Genomic DNA, 23,745 nt, shown 5'->3' with positions numbered 1-23,745 from the left:
ATGCTGGGAGTGGAAAAGGATAATTTAAACTCTGCTCTTTAATCGACCTACAACCAAGTAATGTCAGCAACTATATTACAATAAGATTGACTGCAATTCTGTTGGGCTCATTTAAATGGAAAATGCAAAATAGACAACAGATCAGACACGTTCTTTAAAGCACGCACATTTTGTATGTGAATGGATAAGACTCAGTCAATGAGTGTTGACTGCTCAATTCCTGTTTTTCCCCCTCACTGGTTGTTGAGATTTATTTAACTTCCAAAACCTTTCCCTTTAGAATCTACATGCAGATTCAGTGTCTTTGTAGTGTGTAGGTTCCTACTTGCAATTTATCTGGTAACTGTCCAGTCTTTGTCCCTTCATTGATAACTGTGTAGTAGATGAATTTGGATGCGATCTTTCATTTGTCAGGTACAAGTGAATCATCGGAGATTGCAGCACAAAATGCCTTGGACCTCTTGCTGAACATGAGTACACCAAGAGAGCTTGTTACAAATTCACTACAGGTACAGAACTCTGAGATTGTTGTTTCAATGAATTATGTGTCATTTTAAAATTGTTTGATCTAAAGACCAGTCAACCATTACATCTAGAAATGTTGCCTGACCTGCTTAGTTTTTGCAGATTTTTAAAAAAATATTTCTTTGAGCATTGCTTATTGAAAATTTTCACACATCCTGAGACATCAGTCATCTTTGCATAGGCTTGGACTTTCATTGCCTGTTTTTTTTTAAATTTTAAGTTAACTTTAAGTGAATGAAGAGAGCAAGTCCATGGGGATCTGCAGCACACGTTGTTTGAACACAAGTCATGGCGCAATCAACTACGGCTGGGTCGCCTGTGTTTGGGTGCCTGATGTTGAAAGACCCAAAGCACCCAATGCACCCGCATTACATCACTGATGATGTGTTCAGAGCATCCTGAGATGTATTCTGCAAAAATAACATGCCTTTTTAGATTTTTTAAATTGAGTCATTACTCATGGGAATGATAAGTGCTGACTCCTATTAGTGTTTAAATAATACAATAATACTGGAAGATAGACTATCTCTGAAATGGTCCAATTTCAGCATTCTTTTTTGTAAAATGCTGAGATTTTCCATAGTAATTGAACCTTTCGCTTAAAATATTTCCATAAGGGTGAGAGGAGTACTGTGACGCCATCTGCAGAGCCCCAGTGTGCCCCCAGCATGAAACTGGTGGGAGAAGCATCATTAATAATCGATATGAAATGTTTTTCCCAGAGTGTGTTCAATTATTATGTCACTCTGTTGTTGCCAAGCAGTGCTGAGGATATTCACGTAACCTTTGGTTATGTTCATGTGCTTCACTCAGGTAGCAGTACTCAAATCAGACAATGCAGTCCAAGACCAGCCCTCACAAGAATCTCAAGACCACGAGGAGGAGCAGCTGACCATGTCACCTCAACACAAAATCGTTGCACTTCATGTGGGTGAACACGGTGAGACTGTGGTCCAGGAGATGTATGAAGCTACAACCATTGACAGCTCTGGAATCCCACAGGTCACCATTAGCCCTTACACCAATGGCACAGAATACAATATTGTCACACCGGGAAGTGAGGAGATGCAACACACCACAGTGTACAGGTGAACATCAACAGAATGTCAAAACCCACTTGCATATTTAATTGCTTTTTCTATCTTTCAAAGTAGATCTAATTGCACGTACAAAATTGTATAATCAACAATATTGTTTTACCTTCTAATACAGGGAGAAAATATACTTTTTGCTTTGAATACTTTTGCAAAAATGTATTCAGCACAACAGATTTAGACTTCATGAACAACACTCTCAAAATGCTGGAGGAAGTCGACGGGCCAGACTGCATCTATGGAAAAGAGTAAATGGTTGATGTTTCGGGTTGAGACCCTTCATCGGGAGATCCATCCTCATTCCTCCAGCATTTTGTGTGTGTTTGGATTTCCAGCATCTGCAGATCTTCTCCTGTTTGTGGTTAGACTTCCATGAGGCCTGGGTTAAATTCCAAGGGATCTTAGTAATATACCCGGTGTGGTCTTCTGCACACCACTCTGTAATATGTGACTTTTTTTTGAGCTATTGTCACCTTCCTGTCATCTTGAACTAGTCAGGCTATTCTCCTCTGCCCTCTCTATTAACAAAGTGGTTTTGCCCACGAACTGCCGTTCACTCAAAATTTATTTTATTTTATTTTTTTTACACATTCTCTGTAAATTCTAGAGATTCTTGTGCGTGAAATCCCCGATGATCAGATGTTTCTGAGTTACTCAAACCACCCTGTCTGGCAGCAAAAATCATTCCAGTCATCTTTTTTTGACTTTTCTTCCCCTTTCTGATGTTTGGTCCGATCAACAACTGAACCATTTGACCATGTCTGCATGTTTTTATGCACAGAGTTTTGCCACATGATTGGCTAATTAGATATTTGCATTAATGAGCATGTGTATCTAATAAAGTGATCACTGAGTATATATTCCCTTAGCAGATTTCAATCATTACTGTTTATTTAGATTTAGTATAATGTACTGTATAGTCATCAAAGGTCTTACCGTTAAAGGAGTGGATGTGGTCATCAGATTTCAATGGACAACCGAAGAAGACAACTTTCTGTTACAGAAACAATCAATGTTTCATTTAAAATTAAATGTTTCCAGGCCACTGAGTACAGTATATTGTGTTTTTTATTTCATCTAATGAAATCTTTTTGAGTCAATTGAAAAATAACATCTTGCAGTGTCCCTGTTATCTCAAAGATGGGTTTATTATTTTACTCATAAGTACTTGTGTGCATAGGTGCAGAGAAAATTTTACTTCAGCATCACATTCACATAGTTTATCTTGTGAATGCAGCTTATACGATGCTAAGTGCATTCTTTATAAGAAAGAATGTAATTTGAACAAGTCCATTTTAATGCACAGTGATTAAAGTAATCATACTGTAGTGATTAGGGCTGGCTGTTTCAAGATCTTTTTCAGGTGGCAATGAATAACTTGATTCCCATTTTATACTATACAAGTAAAATTCCTACTGAGGATTTCTATTTTGTAAAGTAGTGCATTTCTTAATTTTCATGATTTATGCTGAACATGATTCACTTTAAAACTAGGAGGGTGTTGTTGAAATTACAAAATATCAACTGTGAATTTAATGGTGATGCAATATTTCTGTGGTATGTTTCCTTTGTGAATCCAATTTAGCTGCTATAATTAATTTTGTACTTCCTCCTCAGTGGCTCTACTGGCAATGGAGATGTGGCTCACACTGTGTTAGTCAGTGGTGATGAGTTAAAACAACACCAGGGTCGCTTTATCATGACGACAAACCTGCAGGGCAACCAGTTTCAGCAGATTGAGGTATGTGGTTCAGAAGTCTGTTCTCTGTTTTTCTGTGCTCTCCAGGATATGACAGTGCATTGGTCACATTACTGGATGAATGGACACAGGAGTGAGTTTTACAAACCTGAATTTGGAGTTATCAACCAGAAAGGGCCTTGCAGCTGTCAACTTGTAACTATCTAAAATTGTTCGTTAATGTCTGAAGGAAATCTGCTGTCCTCCTTCATCTAGCCACTGACATTCTTGAGAGTATCCAAGCAAGCCTCTTAACAAAAATCTCAACAGAATGCGCAGATACTGGAGCTGTTCCAACCAAACTGCCAACAAATGCTTTCCCTGTAGTATTCATACCCCGAGAACATAATTTTAACAAACGACCTAATAGCATGAGTAGTGTTTGAGGGAGAATATTTGTAATTTCTTTTAAAAGCAAATAATACTTGGAAAAAATCATTGTCATGGGATAGGAAAAGCATCACTTTTTCGAAAAGGTGAAGACCTGCTACACCTCGTAGCGTTACTTCAGTGAATCGCAACCACAGTGCCTGTGTCGCATCTGGTTCCATTCCTTGCACTGACTGGTGATTTCAGACCGGTCTGAGGGGATACCAAGTTTAAATGTTATAGTTTTCTTCCTTAATTTCCCAGTTTGCAGGTAACATCACATCTCCACAAGTTGATTCAAACCTGCAGTCATCAATGAAGAAGTTCTCCTGTAAAATATGCACAGCATCATTTCATGGCCGAGCGGAGATGGAGAGCCACAAGAGAGCACACGCAGGCGAACATGGCTTCAAATGTCTTGATTGTAACTTTGCAGCCAGCACGTGGCCAGAAGTTCGTGTAAGGTTATTTTTAAATTCCTGTCCTGTTCGGGTTATTTTTATTATCTAGGCACTTAGGCTTTCATCAGTAGTCTGTAAACTGGGACATTTTACCTTATTTTACATTTTAGCTCATATACATCTCAGTTTTGTTAATTCAGAATTAAACAGAATCATTGACTTAAAACAACAAAAGATGCTAGCTGGAACTTTCTAAGAACAATCTTGTTGATCTCGTTTCCTGACACTCCCCAAAAATTCTGCAGTTTTTTTTTCTGCATTTCGAGTACTTTTTCTAATCCTTTCATGAAAACCATATCTGCATCTCTGTTCATCATCCATGCAGACCATGCGTTCTGCATTTTACCAACTTGTGTGAAAACAATTTCTCATGATTCTTTAGATAATTAAATCTCTACCCTCTGCTTCTCAATCTTTCCACTGTTGGAAAGGTGTTCTCATTTTGACATTAGGGATTTTGATCACCTTTTAACAAATATCATCTCAATCTGTTCTGAAGAGTACAACGAGCCTTTTGAATCTAATCCACATTATTCAAATGAATTGACTCTGACTGTTAGTAAATAATTTTGGCACCTTGCTTAGTCCCTTTAGAATTACAAATCTGTGTGACAATGAATCATGGTTCTAATGTGCCCATCGCTGAAGGCTTGCAGACCTTCATCTTCAAAAGGTGATGCCTCAAAAAGGTGGTGTCCATAACTAAGGACCCCCCAGCACCCAGGACATGCCCTTTTCTCATTGCTTCCATCAGGGAGGAGATCCAAAAGCCTGAAGACACACACTCAATGTATTAGGGACAGCTTTACCTCCATCAGAGTTCTGAATGGACAATGAACCAACCCATAAATACTACCTAACTTTTTCTCTCTTTTTGGGCTACTTATTTAATATGTGTCTGTAGTGTTTATGTATTGCGCTGTACTGCTGTTGCAAAACAACAAATTTCACAACATATGCAGTGATATTAAATCTGATTCTGACCTTTAAATAGATTGACCCGATCAGAGGTGGCACTACCCTTGGATGCTCCAATGTAGAGAGATATGAAGATCAAATGTGGCAAATGCACCTTTTGTGGTTTCAGCTTATTAGTGGCTCATTCACTTTAAACACTTGCCCAAGGTTTGCATATGATGTTATAACAGTGTGAACTGAGCAAGGATCAGATTTATTATCACTGACATATAATTTGTTGTTTTGAAGTTAAAATATGAAATATTTTAATAATAAATGGTTCAAAAGGAGACCAAGATCATGAGGTAGTGTTAATGTGTTCATGGACCATTCAGAAATTGAGAAAAGCTGTTCCTAAACTGTTGAGTGTGCATCTTCAGGCTCATCTACCTCCTTCCAGATGAGAAGAGGGCATATCCTGAATAGTGAGAGTCCTCAATGATGGATGCAGCTTGACTGAGGCACGAGTTTTTGAGGATGTGCTTGATGTTGAGGAAGCTTGTGTCGCTGATGGTGCTGGTTGAGTCTACAGCTCAATGCACCTTTTCTCAAACCTGTGTATTGGAGCCTACATACCAAGTGCTGATGGAACCACCCAGAATGCTCGTCACTCTGCATCTATAGAACTGTGCAAGTGTCTGGTGATGTGCCATATCTCAAGCTCCTAATGAAGTATAGCTGTTGGCATATCTTCGTAACTCTGTCAATGTGTTGAGCCCAGGATAGATTCTTTGAGCTGATGACATCTAGGAGCTTGAAGCTGCTCGCGCTTTTTACTGCTGCCCCCTCGATATGGATTGATGTGTGTGCATTTGAACTGACTGTATTGTGAATGTATTCCCCCAGTAAAAGAGGAACCCTTCTTGCCTGCAGGATCATATGTTGCAGCATTCCAACTTAAGACCTCACAAATGTAACCAGTGTAGTTTTGCATCCAAGAACAAGAAAGATCTTCGGCGGCATCTACTCACACATACAAATGAGAAGCCTTTTGCCTGTGATATTTGTGGACAGAGGTGAAACTTTTATCTTGTACTTCGCACCTTTCAAAGCAAAGAATTATTTCTTTAAAATTACAGTGGAGGATGTAAGCCTTTGTCTAAATTCCATAGGAGGTTAGACAGTTAGCTGACTTTTACTATAATGTACATTTTGCTCTGTTTATTGGTATCAATCAACAGAATATTAGAAAATTTTTGCCAAAAAGCTGTTAAGTCCAGTATTTCTCTGCTTCATGAATGTGAACTTCTAGCTCATTCCCTTTTTCCATCAACTGTCTTGCTCTTTAAGCTATCTTTTAACAGCAAAAATTCTACCATTACATAATCATAGGCATTATGTGTATCCCATATAATTATGAAATGTTTGTTCAAATAGCCTTGTCAGTGTTTCCCATTACTCTATTCCCTCACTGCAACTTTCTTGGAATTGCACATTGCCTATTTTTAGGACTTTCTCCAATTTTGGTCCAGCTAGTTCAAGCTTTATGGCCAATAGTGTGTGGACTTAAACATAGCCCCTTGGATGACTTGGAAAATTTGTCACATTCTCTCCTTGGCTTTTTTTTTCTGAACTTGATAAATGCAGCCTTAAATTAGTATGATATACTTAATAAATATTTTTGTTTCCAAAATTAATGATTTTTATCCCCTAGTTTTCACATTTTAATTTAGTATCAAAGCCTACATCGAAGACTTTATATTTTACCCCTTCTAGTATTGCTTCACTGTCAGCTAAGATTTCTACTCTCTTATCCTGAGAAATCTGGCACAAGTGGTGGGGTGACATGGCATATCTTGCTCACTAATGCTCAGGGATGTCTGTGTCGAGAAATCAGTTGATCAGAGATTGCATCAATATTCATGTTGCCAGTTGTTAATATTCTATAATACCAATATAATTCTACTGAATATCATCTGTATCACAGGTTTATTATCACTTACATATATCATGAAATTTGTTTTGTGGCTGCAATACTGTGTAAGACATAAAAATTACTAAAGTAACAAAAAACAGTGCAAAGGAGGAATAGCAAGGTAGTGCTGATGGTCTGTTCAGAGATCTTTTGTATAATTCCCCTCAAGATTTGTGTTCAATTTAATGATTTCTATCTTGTAATTTCTTTGTATCTCGCAACAACAAAAATTGAAGGTTTAACCGAAATGGCCACCTGAAGTTTCACATCGAGCGACTGCACAGCTCGGACTCTCAGAAGAAGCCTCGGCAGCAACATGTCATTCTTAATAGTGACGACGAAGCAATCGGTGAGTAGCAAGCCACTGGGGAGTCTTCTTAAGAACCTAAACTACTGAAAGAATTTTTACTTGGATAATAAGTCACAGAAAAGGTGGTGATTTAGGGCTCTGAACACAGTGCTCATGACTGGTTGCTTACTTTTAAGCTACTGTTGAGCGTGAGCTAGAATCTGTGTTGGTAGATTGACCATAAGGCATGGAGCAGAGTAAGGCCATTTGTCTGCTGCACCATTCCATCATGGCTGATTTACTATCTCTCCCTCTTTCTTTCCCTCTCTTAACCCAATTCTCCTGCCCTTACTAATAATGAACCTACCAATTTAATGCATTGACACGCTTATCATCATTCCGTTAGTCTGGCTGGAATGGTTCTGATGCCATGGTGTTGCTTGTGCAGAAGGAATGAGGGAAGTGGTTAAAGGATGTGGTCAGATTGTGTGTGAAAGGCAGAAAGGGGAGGACACTTTTAAACCACTAGAATCTTGTACATGAGATGAGGGAAATTGGATTCTGAGGACAGTAAAATGTGAATGTACTGTCACCCTGCATTATCATTGATCATCTGGTTGATCATTGGGCACATAGTGGCCAAGCCCAAGAGTATCATAACCACACCTGCACCCACCTGGTTGCCCCACCCTTGTGCCTGCTGCTCCAGTTTGGGGTTCCACGATAAACAAAGGAAAAGTACTGTAGGGTATATGTCCAGACTCGGTTTTCTATTCCATGGTGCAAATGTTAATGTCTTCCCAAGATGATAAACTAACTAGTGACAAACTACTGTCTGCAACAGGCAGTTAGCAGAAGGAGCTAAATGCTGAAAAACCTCTGATCTGTACATAGTTTACTGAATCAAGCAGGTACCCACTGTGCTGGTGTAACTGATGTATGTCTGTCTAAAGCAATCATTTCTCTTTCATTTTGTTGTGCACTGTTTCTTCTTTACCTTTTATAAATACATAAGGACAAGGTGGCTTCTAGTCTATAAGATAGCCGTTCATCAAACTCAACCTCCCTTTCACACCATCTCTGATTATTTTGTATGACTCATGCAATGGCCAAAAAGGATTACCCTCTGGTGCTTTATACAAGTGATCTATATTGAATTTTTGATAACATTATATCACATGTTTCTAATCTTGGGAGCAGATCAAATTCTGTACAATCTACTAGAGACATGGCTGAGACCAGCTTCCTCATACACATATCTAAATGTAATGTTGTGACTTCTCACTGTGAGCCGTCCTGCTCTGCTCTCTTCCAGATATTGTTCTGGGTTTTCAGTTTTGATTTTTAGAAGCTTGGATAGTGTTTAAAAGGGCTGAGCTGGCTCAGTGAGTCCTCTGCTAACTGAGGAAAATTGTTCGTATCCACTGTGTAGCTCTGCAGACAGATGATGCTGTCATTTCATCAGATCGATTCCAGGCCTTGGCCCAGGACCATATCATTGTTGCCCAGGAGCAGTCTATTTCTGACCAGGTAGGTGCTGAGTTTATAATCCTGAGACTAGCGTGAGTGGGCTGAGGTAAACTCAATATCAAACTGCTCTGTGGTTTCTCTACAACGTTCGTTATTGTTTTCTTCTTTCCTCCTCTACCAACCCTTGCTGCCAACCACAAACTTAGGATGAGACAACGTATATACAACACATAACGTCTGACGGACAAACCGTTCAACATTTAGTGACAGGAGATAACCAGGTAATTGTGAGTTTTTGAATTAGTACCTATCGAATAGTTTACCCACTTCTACCTAATGAACTGTTAATTTTTAATCTGTTCACTCTTGCGTTAAATCATATTTAAATGGTCTCTAAATATTTGTCAACATTGTAATAAAGTAGTAAAAAGATTCTTAATTTTAAAAATAAAAGCTGAATGACTGTAATCTGAATTTAATGCTTGTATGTCAATGGAATTTAAGAAAGAATAAGATTAGCTTTATTTGCCACATGTACATTGAAACAGAGAAATGCATTATTTGCATCAAATCAGCGAGGATCATGCTGGGGCAGCAATGCTTCTGGCATCGACATGGCCCACAACTTATAACCATAACTCTAACAGTACGTCTTCGAAAGGTGGGAGGAAACCGGAGCACCTGAAGGAGACCCATGCAGTCATGGGGAGAACATACAAACTCCTACAGACAGTGGTGGGAATTGAACCCCTATCAGAGATTGCTGGCCTTGTAAAGCTGTGCCACCATACCGCCCTGTACACAAACTTATAAATATACCTGATGCTCCATGTGGGAGAGTCAGCAAAGTGAGAATTTGTCCCTTTTAATGTCCTAGTAATTATACTAGTTGCTGTCCATAAAACAATAGAGCACAGTACAGGCCCTTTGGCCCATGATGTGCTGACCGTTGTAACCTACTCCATGATCCTAGCCCTTCCTTCCTACACAGCCCATAACCCTCCATTTTTCTTAAGTCCATATGTATTGAGTCTCTTAAATGTACCTATTGAATCAGCCAAAGAGTAAGATTAAGAATCCAAAGTATATTATTCATTATTGAGGATTTTTAGGTTGTGAAGAAAGAACCAAAAGTATTGTTAATAAATTTGCCAATGACACAAAAATGGCGTGTTCTAAAAAGGACAAAAGCGGGTTTACAAAGGTCTACAGATGATGGGTTAAGCGAAGGGGCAAGGAATTTTTAAATGTGTGATAATGTAAGAAAATGACAAACTCTTGATTTTTAGCAGAAAAAGATTAACAAAGTGTATGACCCAAATAGTGGGAGACTAGAGGCCAGAGTGATATGGGTACCCTGGTGCATGGATCAAGTGAGGCAATGTAGCCAGAGCAAGTAATGAGGGCAGCCAACAGAATACTATTGTTTATTGCTGGAGGAATCAAAGACTTCAGTTGCACAGGAGATTTGGTGAGGCTACATCAGGACTATATAGAGTAGTAGTCTTTGTTAAGGAAGGATGTAAGTGCATTGGTAGCAGGTCAGGCAGTTTAATGGAGTACTATCTCCTACGAGTTGGGGAGAAGTGGAGTTCAGAAGAGCCAAGAGGAACTTGAATGAGATATGTGATGTCCAAAGGAGACTTAACACAGTTGTTATGGAGAAAATGCTTTCTACTGCTGAAAAATCTGAAAAATCATGTTCATTAAAATGAATGGATGGCTTACTTAAGGCAGATGAGTTTTTTTTTAAAAACTGATGTGAGCTTGTTTTTGATGCGCAAGGGGGTTGCGGGGGAGCAGGATTCAGACTGGTAGAGTAGAGTGCAGAATTGTAACAATCAGATGAGTGTTGGGCTGATCATTTTAGTTCATCCCTACAGACTTTTTCCATGGATCAGGCAATTTTAGATTTGGCAAGTGTGCTGTGGAGCAAATACTGAAACATGGCTGATCCACTCTATGAAGTAAAGGGCTCTGAAAAGTTTTGTGTTAATGGACGGTTATTGACAAATGTTGTTAATTACCTATATTGCTCATCTGGCCATGAAGGATAGTATTAGAGACTTCTTGTTTAGAAGGTTGAGCTATTTCAATATTTAATTTAGGAGGGAGATGAGTTGACCTGTGGCTGTATGTACAAGTGTGGAAAGAGAACTTGAGAGAAGATTGCAAGATATGATTTTGTGCTTAAAATATTGGCATTATCATTGGAATAGAAAATTGAATGAGATATGAAAAGTCTGAAATTTTACTTGTTTATAATTATGACCCTCAATCCTGAATGAACCAGCAACAGAGGGAAGATATTGGTGCAATACTTAACTTCATGGATGTTCAGTAAGACATTGGATGGCCCTCAAAGTATTTATTTCCAACAAAGCTCTGGAATTTATATTCTAAATTTGGCATTAAATAATTTGTATAAATGAATATGATCTTCAACCATTTTAGAAACATAGAAAACATACAGCACAATACAGGCCCTTCGGCCTGCAAAGCTTTGCCGAACATGTCCTTACCTTAGAACTACCTAGGCTTACCCACGGCCCTCTATTTTTCTAAGCTCCATGTATTCATCCAGGAGTCTCCTAAATGACCCTATCGTTTCCGCTTCCACCGCCGCCACCGGCAGCCCATTGCACGCACTTACCACTCTCTGCGTTTATTTTAAAAAAAAAAAAAAAAACCTTACCCCTGACATTTCCTCTGTACCTACTTCCCAGCACCTTAAAACTCTGCCCTCTTGTGCTAGCCATTTCAGCCCTGGGGAAGAAGCCTCTGACTATCCACACGATCAATGCCTCTCATCATCTTGTATACCTCTATCAGGTCACCTCTCATCCTCCTCTGTTCAAAGGAGAAAAGGACAAGTTCACTTAACCTATTCTCATAAGGCACGCTTCCCAGTCCAGGCAACATCCTTGTAAATCTCCTCTGCACCCTTTCTATGGTCTCCACATCCTTCCTGTGGTGAGGCGACCAGAACTGAGCACAGTACTACAAGTGGGGTCTGACCAGGGCCCTATATAGCTGCAACATAACCTCTCAGCTCTTAAAATCAGTCCCACGGTTGATGAAAGCCAATGTATGCCTTCTTAACCACAGAGTCACCTGCATAGCAGCTTTGAGTGTCCTATGGACTCGGATCCCAAGATCCCTCTGATGCTCCACACTGCCAAGAGCCTTGCCATTAATGCTATATTTTACCATCATATTTGACCTACCAAAATGAACCACCTCACACTTATCTGGGTTGAACTCCATCTGCCACTTCTCAGCCCAGTTTTGCATCCTATCAATATCCCACTGTAACTTCTGACAGCCCTCCACACTATCCACAACATCCCCAACTTTTGTGACATCAATGAATTTACTAACCCATCCTTCCACTTCCTTATTCAGGTCATTTATAAAACTCACAAAGAGTCGGGGTCCCAGAACAGATCCCTGAGGCACACCACTGGTCACCGACCTCCATGCAGAATATGACCCATCTACAACCACTCTTTGCCTTCTGTGGGAAAACCAGTTCTGGATCCACAAAGCAATGTCCCCTTGGATCCCATGCCTCCTTACTTTCTCAATAGGCCTTGCATGGGGTACCTTATCAAATGCCTTGCTAAAATCCATATACACTACATCTATGGCTCTACCTTCATCAATATGTTTAGTCACATCCTCAAAAAATTCATTCAGGCTCGTAAGGCATGACCTGCCTTTGACAAAACCATGCTGACTATTCCTAATCATATTATGCCTCTCAGGATCTTCTCCATCAATTTACCAACCACTGAAGTAAGACTCACTGGTCTATAATTTCCTGGGCTATCCCCATTCCCTTCCTTGAATAAGGGAACAACATCCACAACCCTCCAATCCTCCGGAACTTCTCCCGTCCTCATTGATAATGCAAAGATCATCACCAGAGGCTCAGCAATCTCTTCCCTTGCTTCCCACAGTAGCCTGGGGTACATCCCGTCTGGTCCTGGTGACTTATCCAAGTTGATGCTTTCCAAAGGCTCCAGCACACCCTCTTCCTTAATATCTACATGCTCAAACTTTTCAGTCCGCTGCAAGTCATCCCTACAATCACCAAGATCCTTTTCCGTTGTGAATACTGAAGCAAAGTATTCATTAAGTACCTTTGCTATCTCCTCCAATTCCATACACACTTTTCCACTGTCACACTTGATTGGTCCTTTTCTCTCACGTCTTATCGTCTAGCTCTTCAAATATTTGTAGAATGCCTTGGGCTTTTCCTTAATCCTGTCCGCCAAGGCCTTCTCATGGCCCCTTATGGCTCTCCTAATTTCATTCTTAAGCTCCTTCCTGCTAGCCTTATAATCTTCCAGATTCATATCATTACCTAGTTTTTTGAACCTTTCATAAGCTATTCTTTTCTTCTTGACTAGATTTACAACAGCCTTTGTACACCACCATTCCTGTACCCTACCATCCTTTCCCTGTCTCATTGGAACATATCTACGCAGAACCCCATGCAAATATCCCATTAACATCTGCCACATTTCTTCTATACGTTTCTCTGAGAACATCTGTTTCCAATTTATGCTTCCAAGTTCCTGCCTGATAGCCTCATATTTCCCCTTATTCCAATTAAATGTTTCCCTAACTTGTCAGTTCCTATCCCTCTCCAATGCTATGGTAAAGGAGGTAGTCGTGATCACTATCTCCAAAATGCTCTCCCACTGAGAGACCCGACACCTGACTGGGTTCATCTCCCAATACCAGATCGAGTACAGTGCTGCAAGTTTCCATACAAACTTTAAAAGTAAGATTCAGAGTTCAAATTTGTATTCATTCTGATTCGGGTAATCTTCTATTTGAGTGAGGTAAATGGATATAGTTTTCATTGATTTCTGTTCTATTCCTAAACCTGTTGATATTCTTTTCCTTTCTGAAGGTGCAATACATAATTTCACAGGAAGGTGTACAGCATCTTGTTCCACAGGAGTACGTGGTTGTCCCTGATGGCCACCATATTCAGGTGGGTGCCAATGTATTAAGATGCAAACTTATCGGAAACTGGCATATAGGAGCAACACCAAAATGTATGCAAGAATGGGACACAGATTTATCTGCCATGCTACAGTGGAAATCCATTGGCTGTGAAGCACTTTGTTGAAGTTGTGAATACCATCTTTTGCTCCCTCAAAGGAATGAAAAGCATCTGTTTGACTTTCCAAAATACGTATATACTATATCCTTATACTTACTAAGATTTACTTCTATCTACCAACACTCTGCCCGACTTTCCACCTAATTATATCATGCTTTTGCCTTGGACAACCTCCCTTGTTATCCACATCACCACCCACTGTCATGGCGTCCACAAACTTAACTACATTCGCATCCAAGTTATTAATGTATCAGATTATCAGAATCAGGTTTAATATCACCGGCGTATATTGTGAAATTTGTTAACTTTATGGCAGCAGTACAATGAAATATATGATAAATAAACAGAGGGAGAAAACTGAATCACAGTAAGTGTGTGTGTATGTGTGTGTGTGTGTATATATATATATATATATATATATGGTATGTTAAACTAAGTAGTGCAAATAAACACACACAAAATTAGTGAAGTAATAAGATCTGGCCAAGTATTCATTAGATTAGGAGAACACTCAGTCCTCTTTTATCGTAATTTAGAAATGCATACATGCATTAAGAAATGATACAATGTTCCTCCGGAGTGATATCTCCTACCGACCTATTCCCCATAGCCCTTAATTCCCCTACTATGCAAAAATCTATCCAACCTTGTCTTAAATATATTTACTGAAGTAACCTCCACTGCTTCATTGGGCAGAGAATTCCACAGATTCGCCACTCTCTTTGAAAAGCAGTTCCTTATCATCTCTGTCCTAAGTCTACTCCCTCGAATCTTGAGGCTATGTCTCCTAGTTCTAGTCTCACCTACTAGTGGAAGCAACTTTCCTGCCCCTTTCATAATTTTATGTTTCTATAAGATCTCCTCTTACTCTTCTGAATTCCAGTGAGTCCAGTCCCAGGCGACTCAATCTCTCCTCATAGTCTAATCCCCTCATCTCTGGAATCAACTTGGTGAACCTCTTCTGCATCAACTCCAAAGCCAGTATCCTTTCTCAAGTAAGGAGACCAGAACTGCACACAGTACTCCAGGTGTGGCCCCACCAGTATCCTGTACAGTTGCAGCATAATTTTCCTGCTCTTAAATTCAATCCCTCTAGCAATGAAGGCCAACATTCTATTTGCCTTCTTGATAGCCTGCTGCACCTGCAAACCAACTTTTTGCAATTATTGCACAAGCATTCCCAAATCACTCAACTAACTGGTATATCTTGCTCTGATAAGCCCTTTTGTCACCACCTAAAATTCTGCCAACAATGGTTGTGCCATCAACAAATCTATAGGTGGCAATTGAGATATGGCAAGCCACACAGTCTAGAGTGTAGAAGGAGAAGAGCAGTGGGCTAAGCACACATCCCTGTGGTGTGCCAGTGTTGACTGTCAGCGAGGTGGTGATGTTACTACTAATCCACACAGATTGTGGCCTTTTGGTTAGGAAGTAGAGGCCAGTTGCAGGAGGAGGTACAGAGGCCTAAGTTCTGTACCCTTTTGATCAGCACTGTAGGAATGATGGTGTTAAATGCTGAGCTATAGTCGATAAACATCATGCTGACATGGGTATTTGCATTGTCCAGGTGATTCAGGACTGCGTGGAAAGCTATTGAGATCGTGTGTGCTGTAGACCTATTGTGGCAATAGGCAAATTGCAGTGGGTCTACGTCCTTTCTGAGACAGGTGTTGATTCTGGCCATGACCAACTCTAAGCATTTCATCATAATGTATATCACTCAATGCAAGGGTCCTAGTACCAATCCTTGAAATATTCCCACTGGTCACAGACTCCCAATCAAAAAAAGTATCCTCTCACCATGACCCTCTGCCTCCCATCACCAAACCAGTTTTGGATCCAGTTAGTCAGTTTGCCTTGGATTCCATATACCTTAACCCTTTGGACCAGCCATTTGACATGAGACCTGATCAACTCTTTAACTAAAGTCTTATGTACGAAACATCTACAGCTTCTCCTTCTGCTTCAGTAATGTTTGACCTGCATTTCTTCTGCTTCCTCACCATTTTGTTTCCTACTTTACCACCAAGTAAAGTATATCGACAATTCTATTGCATTGAAAATATATTGACAATTCTATTGCATTGAAAGACTACTTTAGAAAGGTGAATCCTTGCTATTGGGGATGCTGCAGGCAGTATAGTATTCTATACCAGTGCTTTTACACACTTAATTTATTGCAGTTATTCTTAATTTATTCTTAACTCGGCTGGAATCACATTTCAACACCAACTCCCCAGGACAAGACTATTGAACTCCCCTAGTTTTGGGCTGGTTACACATTTTTAATTTTACTCATTCCACCATTGATAGTCATGCCTGCAGTAATCAAGATCTTTGATTTAAGGAATTTTGTAACTTTTGCCTTTCAAGATACTATATTAAACTACATTTGATCTAGCATCCAGTCACCTATTATCTTGTCATTTCTTCAAGCCCGTGACTTGCAGAATTGACTAAGCTGGGAGTGTTGTAAGCAATAATGTTTTCCAGTTGTAGGTAAATAGTAGCTCACTAATGTGTTGGTGTTTTCTGCAGGTTCAAGATGGTCAAATCCACCACATACAATATGAATCAGATCCACAGATACAACAGGTCTTGGAGGGACAGCAGGTACAGTTCTTGTGAAAAGCAACTCATTTAGAAATTAAGCTATTAATAAAGTAGATGGCACAATGATTTTAAATCAAAGGGTTACATAAACCTATTCATAATCCGTTACTGTTGACAGCAGGAAAGTGCATTGCGTGTTGACAAAGTTCATGCTCCAGAACCAGGCATTAGTAGTTCAATGAGTAATGATGCCAGGTTGACTTATAATGAGTGCTTAACATGCACTGAAAATGTTAATCTTTAGAACACAAGTTAGTTGACATCTCCACTGGAAAGATAAAAGTACATCTTGGTGTTTCAGTCCCTGTAGCCAAAGGACCAGACCATGCTGACCAGAAGGGAAACCACTGACGCTCAACCCTTTACACTGAAACAGGTCCCACAACACTTTCAGTGCTACTCCATGTGGGGTCAGGGAGTGAAGTCCTTGCTTGCTGGGCGTGTGTCTCTCTCTGAACCTACACAGGGCCGGTATCTGACCAGAGATCCCATTCACTTGTCCCACAAAGCAGCAATACTTTAATGTCATTATTTTGTTAAAATCATTTTGGAAATATGTACATCAACTTGATGTATTCAAAATCAAGTTTATTTTCATGTGCATAAGAAGGCGTATGCAAAAGTCGATGGAAAAACTTACTTGCTTCAGCGTCACAGGCACTGAGCTTCAGAGTAGCAGCGTTCACAAGAAATACATCAATCATATACATTTTCTTTTACTAGAATTAACAAAGTTCATTTTAATGCAAGGCTCTCCTTCCAGGTTTGCAGTCAGTAAAAATTCTGTTGGGCTTGCTCATGTAGAGCATCTTGCAGTGCTTCCTGTGCATAGAAACACCTAATTTTAAAGTCTCAACCCTCCATTGGATAAAATATGGAACTTCTGCCCTCTCAATGATTTTTTAAAAAAATATTCTTGGGAGTCAGGGATGTACAACATCAAAACAGGCCTTTAGGCCCACAACATTCATAGCAATCTACATTAATCCCATTTCACAATCCTTGGACAGTAGCATTCTATGCCTAGCTGATTTAAGTTCTCCTTTGGATAACTTATCAGTGACTCTGCTTCCATACACTCTCTGGCAGTGTATTCCAGGTCGAATCCCATTTTATGAGGAGGTTGCTGGGACTAATGGGCCTGATTTATAGGGAGAGTTTGGCCAGGCTAGCTGTTCATTCCTCAGAATGAAGAATAAGAGGTGATCTTATAGAATTGTTTACAATTGAGAGTAAGAGGCATAGAAAAAGTGGATGTTAACAGTCTTCTCCAGGGAAATGGAATCCAAAACTAGGGGGGCAAAGATCAGAGTTGAGAGGAGGTAGATTTAAGAGACCTCTGGGCAACGTTTTCCACCCAGTATTCGGATTGAACTGCCAGAAGATGTTGCAGCGGGTACCATTTAAGAGGCACTTGGATAGGTGCATGGAGGGTAGTACTTAAAGGGATATAGGACAAGCTGAGTGGACAACACGGTCAGCATGAACTGGTTGGGCTGAAGGGCTTGTATCTGTGCAGTTTTTCTGAGTCTGACTCTGATACACCAGTGTTCCAAATGAGAGGGAAATAACCATAACAAATTCCTACACTGATTGTCCTTGATGGTCACTGACCTCTCTCTTTCTGTACCTGTGGGGTGACTAGCTGACTAAACTACTGCCTACTAGATCACCTGCATCTCAGATACTCCACAGAGAGTCCATCTGTAGCTAGGTCAGTCTTCATAGAGTGGATGGAGCTGCAGTTGAACACCAGTGAGGACATCAAGAACCTTTTAAGAACCTACCTGCTGCAGGAGGAGCATTCCCTAGCTTCCATATCTTTTACCCCAGTCTCTTCATGTTGAAGCAACCAGTTTCTATGTTTGCTTGATCACTTCAGCATCTTTACATGATGTTGTGTTATTAAGATTGCAGTGAGCCACGATGGACAGATCCAGTACGTGCCGATCACCGACCGACAGGTAGTGACACAGGCGGAGCTGGAGGCCGCTGCACACTCGGCAGTGACAGGTAAAGCAACCTCTTTCCCCCAGTTCTGGTGTGAATGGAAAATTGTGGCTACTTCTATCAGAAGTCCATTAACCTGTTCTTCCCTCCAAGCTGCCGTTGTCTGAGTATTTCTAGCACTTGTACCTGGTAGCCATGCCTAATGCCACAAATGAGCACACCCCAACCCAACCTCAGCCTCAGCCTCAATCCCCTTGAGGAGCTTTGTAATGAATTCAGCACCTGAAACAATGTTTAATGCCCTTTCGACTGGCTTCACTCCTAAGTTTGTGGAGAATGTCAGGCACCCCGAATGCTCTCCTCCCACACTCACTGAGTCCACATGGCATCACATATATTCTTACGTAGGACAGCACTGGTCTAGGCATTGGTCTCACAATGTTGTACTAATTTATAGTAAGTAGCCTCTTCCAACAAGGGGTGATTGATAAGTTTGTGGCCTAAGGTAGAAGGAGATGAGTTATTAACTTCAAAATTTCTGCATTATCACTCAGAGTTGAACTGCACATGCATATAACAAGAGTGTCTTGGACCTCCAGGTGGTCCACAGCAAGGGTGATTGATAAGTTTTTGGCCTTGGGTAGAAGGAGATGAGTTATACAGCTCTTACATGCACATGCAGTTCAATTCTGAGTGAAAATGCAGACAGTTTGAAGTTAATAACTCATCTCCTACCTTAGGCCACAGACTTATCTATCACTCCTGCTGTGGACCACTTTCTGGAGGTCCAAGACACCGACTTCTACAAAGAAGGGATCTGTATGCTCCACGACCACTGGACTAAGTGTGTAAATGTTGGAAAATTAAATGTGCTAGGTTTTCTAAAACTGACTCCTCCTACCTTAGGCCACAAACTTATCAATCACCCCTCATGTGTAGCGTCCATACACTTGCATTCCAGTTCTGGATCAAAACATTCAATTCATCAAGAATCCCATCTTTACCTTCTGAATCAGCCCAACATGAGAGACCTTATCAAATGCCTTACTAAAATCTAGGTAGAAAATGTTCACTGCCTTGCCCTTCCTTTGGCACTTCCTCAAAAAACTCAGCTGAGCACCAGCAAGCAGGATTTCCCAGTGGCCAACCATTTAAATTCCAATCCCCATTCCCATTCCAACATGTCGGTCTACGACCTCCTTTACTGCCACGATGAGGCCACTCTCAGGTTGGAGGCACATCACCTCATTCTGTCTGGATAGCTTCCAACTTGATGGCATGAACATCGATTTCTCTAACTTCTGGTAACTTTTCACTCCTCCCCACTCTCTTCATCCATTCTCCTTTCTGCTCCCCTCTTGCCTCTTTTCCTCACCTACCTATCCCCTCCCTCTGGTGTCCTCTCATCCCTTTCTCCATGCACCACTTTCCTGTCCTAGATTCCTCCTTCATCCCTTTATCTTTCCCACCTATCACATCCCAGTTTTGTACAGCCACACTCACTGGCAATCATTCCCTCCCCACCCCACTGAGTCCTGATGCGCAATCTCAGTCCAGGGCATCAACTTGCACCTTCTGCCTCCACGACTGCTGCCTGACCCAGTGATCAGTTTTGTTCACTTTACAAATACAGCAGGGGTTTCAGCACTTTGTTTTCATTTTTGCTCGTGTATACAGTTTCCAACTGAATTGCTTTCGTGGTTTTCCTTGTGCTCCATTGCCTATATTTTTTTTCTTTACAAACAATTTAATTGTTTCTTGAATATTTTCCCTATCTGCTTTTCTTGTAGCTTATCAATGAATCCATTTCCTTCTATAGTAATATTTAGTATTTGCTACTAACTCTTTAACATTTATTCTTTTTATCCTGGTACTTAAAACCCTTAACATGGGCCTAGATTTTATGACAAGAGTTCCATTCCAGCATGTAATCAAAGCCTATGATGAAGTTTGCATTCTGATTTTCAGATTCAATTTGCTGTGTTCAGTGCAACCATGCCAGTAATTTCACTGCCCAAAGTACCTTTGTTAAATAAGACATTAAAGCAAGACTCCATCTGCTGCTCCAAGTGGAAAAAAATTCCATGTTGTATGCTTTATTTTAAATACATTAGTGAATTCTCCTAGTCTTTTGACCAATATTTATCCCACCAACATAATCATCAAAATCAGACTATTTAATGTCACCACTACTTGTGAAAGCTTGTCATTCAGGAATTGCTGCTTGTCTTCTACTTTAGCAATGACTACAATTAACGTTAACTAATGGAAGCAGCCAACATAACATCTTCCTTTCTCACATTTTTAGGCCATTTTCCCCAGCCCCCGCTCTGGAACTTTCTTTGTTCCTCTTGGATACAAAGAAAAACACAGTCATTAGCAGTATATCTTCATGGGTTCTATTGAAGGCATTGATGCTTTCTTTCTTCAGATTGTGTATATGTTATATTTAAATGGCTCCATGTTTAGAATGTACAGAACTCGCCTTTTGGAAAAACTTGCAGGGATGTTGCCAGGACCTGTGGACTTGAGTTATTGGGAAAGGCTGAATATGTTAGGACTCCTTGGAGAGTAGGAGAATGAGGGGAGATTTGTTAGAAAATTATGAGGGGTATAAATGGGATAAATGCAAGCAGGCTTTTTCCACTGAGGTGGGAGAGACTAGCACTAGAGGTTAAGGGTGAAAGGTGAAATGTTTAAGGGGAATCCGAGGGGAGCTTCTTCACTCAGAGGATGTTGAGTGTGCGGAACAAGCCAGCAGAAGTGGTGCATGTAGGTTTTGTTTCTCTTAAATGGCGAAACTTGGATAGGTACACGGATGGAAGAGGTATGAAAGGCTCCGGTCCAGGTCCAGGTCCAGGTCAATGGGACCAAGCAGATTAATAGTTTGCCATGGACTAGATGGGCTGAAGGGTCTGTTTCTGTGCTGGGGTGCTCTGACTCTACAGCTTTAAATTTATTAAAAGCAGAAAATCAGAATTAGTAACAGTCAGCTGATTTTATAGTATTTCCAAGTGTCTCCTGTTGTAACTGTATTCATTTGGCCATTCTCATTTGACTTTCTGAATATTAAATATTAACAAATTTGCAAAGCAGCATTTTTTGAGAAGAAAGATATGTTGATTTTAACACTTAAAATTAGCTTTTAAAGTTGTCTTCTGCAAATCCTTGTAAAGTGTGGAAGGTAAGCTGCTATATCCCTTTCCTCCTCAGCTGTAGCAGATGCTGCCATGGCTCAGGTCCAAGGGATCTACACCACTGAGGCTACAGAGGAACAAATCCAGCAACTTCAGCAGCAGGCAATCCAGTATGAGATGGCTCATGCAGAGGTCATTACGTATTCTGAAGACTAATACACTGAAGAAGGAGCAGATGAAGACTCGAGCACTTTTGTTTTTGAGCAAGAGATGGGAGAAAGTGAGGCCAGGAGATGGGGGAGAAAACAAAATGACGTACTTTCACTGCCTTTAACAATAACTTGGTTTGCTCCTCAAATTGTCCTCACCAGTTTTTGCATGCAGTGAACAAATGAAAAGTTGATTTGTACATCTCACTTCCAACCATCGACCTCATCCTTTCCTTGTCTACAGGGCCTTTGCAGATTGGTCAATGGTTAGACCAATGCATAAAACTTGGTACTGAATCTTTGCAAAAAGCCTGAAATGCAAATTTTAAAGTTTATTAAAAGGTTTAGCACAGTGTTTAAAATGGACTGATGAACCTGTGTGTTTATAAAAGAAAATCTAAAAATTCCAAGCTTCCACCTCGAGAAATCACACAGATCTATACATATATTTAATGTATGTGTATAAAGAATATATACAAAATATTATGTACAGATTATTGAATGCCTGCAGGTGAATGACAATGTGAAGATCTAGTTGAGGAATTCAGTTGCTTGATCATTGTATTATTTGTCATTGCTTCTTGTTTTCCATTTTAATATATAACAGATGCTCAATTTAAAAATAACTTGCCATTGTAGCAGTCTATTGTGATGTGAATATTGTTTCCAAGATGGAAGGACAAACGTGTTCATGCTGTTTAGTCTCTTGTTTTATTTGCAGGAACTTATAATTGTAAGAATGCACTCACACGATCCAATTTTATTTTTTGGAGTGATGATTACTGAAAACCTGCAACATCGATTAGCCCATAAACACCTTAAAAGTCCAGCTTCAAACACAGCTGAATACTGCAAGAGATTTAATAAGTGCTGTAAATCTTGAGAAACACATACAAAATGGAGGAATTCAGCAGGTTAAGCATTAGGGAGAGAAAAGTTGACTCTTTGATTTCCTCCATCGATACTGCCTAACCTGCTGAAATCCTCCAGCATAGCACACTACTGGCTTAGGTGATTTCAACAGGGCATCTATTGATTCTTTGTGGTCGGGGGGAAAAATGTGAAATAGAATTTGGTACCAATAATAAACTCAACATAGAAATCTCACATGGGAAAACTTTCAATAAATAAGTGTGCAGAGACTCTAAAGCCTTACATGCTGGTGCTGGAAAGCCAGAGCTTTGCCCAACGGCCAATCTGGACATCAAGGGTTTTGAGAGGAATGACTTGAATCAGGTCCACTGCTCAAGTACACAAGGCAGCAGCAAGTTGACAACAAAGAAGGAGCTTTGCCCAGCAACCAGGGATTGATTGGCAAGGGTAAATCAAAGGAAGGCAGTGGCAACTGTAGCGGCTGTAGTCAGAGTGGTGATCTTGAGGCTTTAGTCAAGAGAGTCTTCAGTCAGAAAAAAAGCCTGAGGCTATGTTTTTTCCTTCTCTTCTTCATATCTGCTGAACTAGGATAATAGAGATGGCAGGCAGGATAGTTGAATGCTTCCCTTGCAGGACGTGGGAAGGCAGGGAGACCTTCAGTGACCCTGCTGACTACAACTGCAAGAAGTTCATCCGGCTGCAACTTCTAACAATCTGCATTACAGAGCTGAAGCTGGAACTGGATGATCTCTGGATCTGTGATAGGTAAGACATACAGAGAGCAGGACCAGAACGAACCTGCGTGCCAGTCAGAGGAAAGGAGCCAGTGCAAAGTACTCCCTGGACAACAAGAATGTTTGGATACTATCGATTGTGGGTGGGGTGGGGAAGCTTAACAGAGGAAAGTCACAGATCAGGCACTGAATCAGGAAGTTTTGTGTGTAAGAACAAGATTTCTGGATCATATGTTGCCTCCCAGGTGCCAGGGGTGGGGATATCTTG

The 23,745-nt window shown here is 40.4% G+C and overlaps 1 protein-coding gene across 4 annotated transcripts in view; it reads left to right on the top strand.

Moving 5' to 3' along the window:
- The window catches only part of znf335 (zinc finger protein 335), a 68,930-nt gene extending 45,953 nt beyond the window's left edge, over window positions 1-22,977 (top strand). For 3 of the 4 annotated variants that reach the window (XM_072239686.1, XM_072239677.1, XM_072239694.1), the window contains exons 17-28: window positions 415-509; window positions 1,339-1,613; window positions 3,237-3,360; window positions 3,991-4,185; window positions 6,018-6,160; window positions 7,296-7,408; window positions 8,781-8,878; window positions 9,025-9,099; window positions 13,743-13,826; window positions 16,500-16,574; window positions 18,485-18,587; window positions 21,738-22,977. In XM_072239686.1, coding sequence (XP_072095787.1) covers window positions 415-509; window positions 1,339-1,613; window positions 3,237-3,360; window positions 3,991-4,185; window positions 6,018-6,160; window positions 7,296-7,408; window positions 8,781-8,878; window positions 9,025-9,099; window positions 13,743-13,826; window positions 16,500-16,574; window positions 18,485-18,587; window positions 21,738-21,877 — 1,520 coding nt within the window. In that variant the 3' untranslated portion in view covers window positions 21,878-22,977. Of the gene's footprint in view, window positions 1-414; window positions 510-1,338; window positions 1,614-3,236; window positions 3,361-3,990; window positions 4,186-6,017; window positions 6,161-7,295; window positions 7,409-8,780; window positions 8,879-9,024; window positions 9,100-13,742; window positions 13,827-16,499; window positions 16,575-18,484; window positions 18,588-21,737 lie in introns of those variants that run through there. The other variant, XM_072239700.1, reaches the window with a different exon arrangement.
- Window positions 22,978-23,745: the final 768 nt, after the last annotated feature.

This window comes from Mobula birostris, chromosome 2, assembly GCF_030028105.1.
Source record: "Mobula birostris isolate sMobBir1 chromosome 2, sMobBir1.hap1, whole genome shotgun sequence".
NCBI lineage: Eukaryota > Metazoa > Chordata > Chondrichthyes > Myliobatiformes > Myliobatidae > Mobula > Mobula birostris.
Note: the sequence above shows the minus strand (reverse complement) of the source record. Positions and strands in the feature narration are given on the sequence as shown.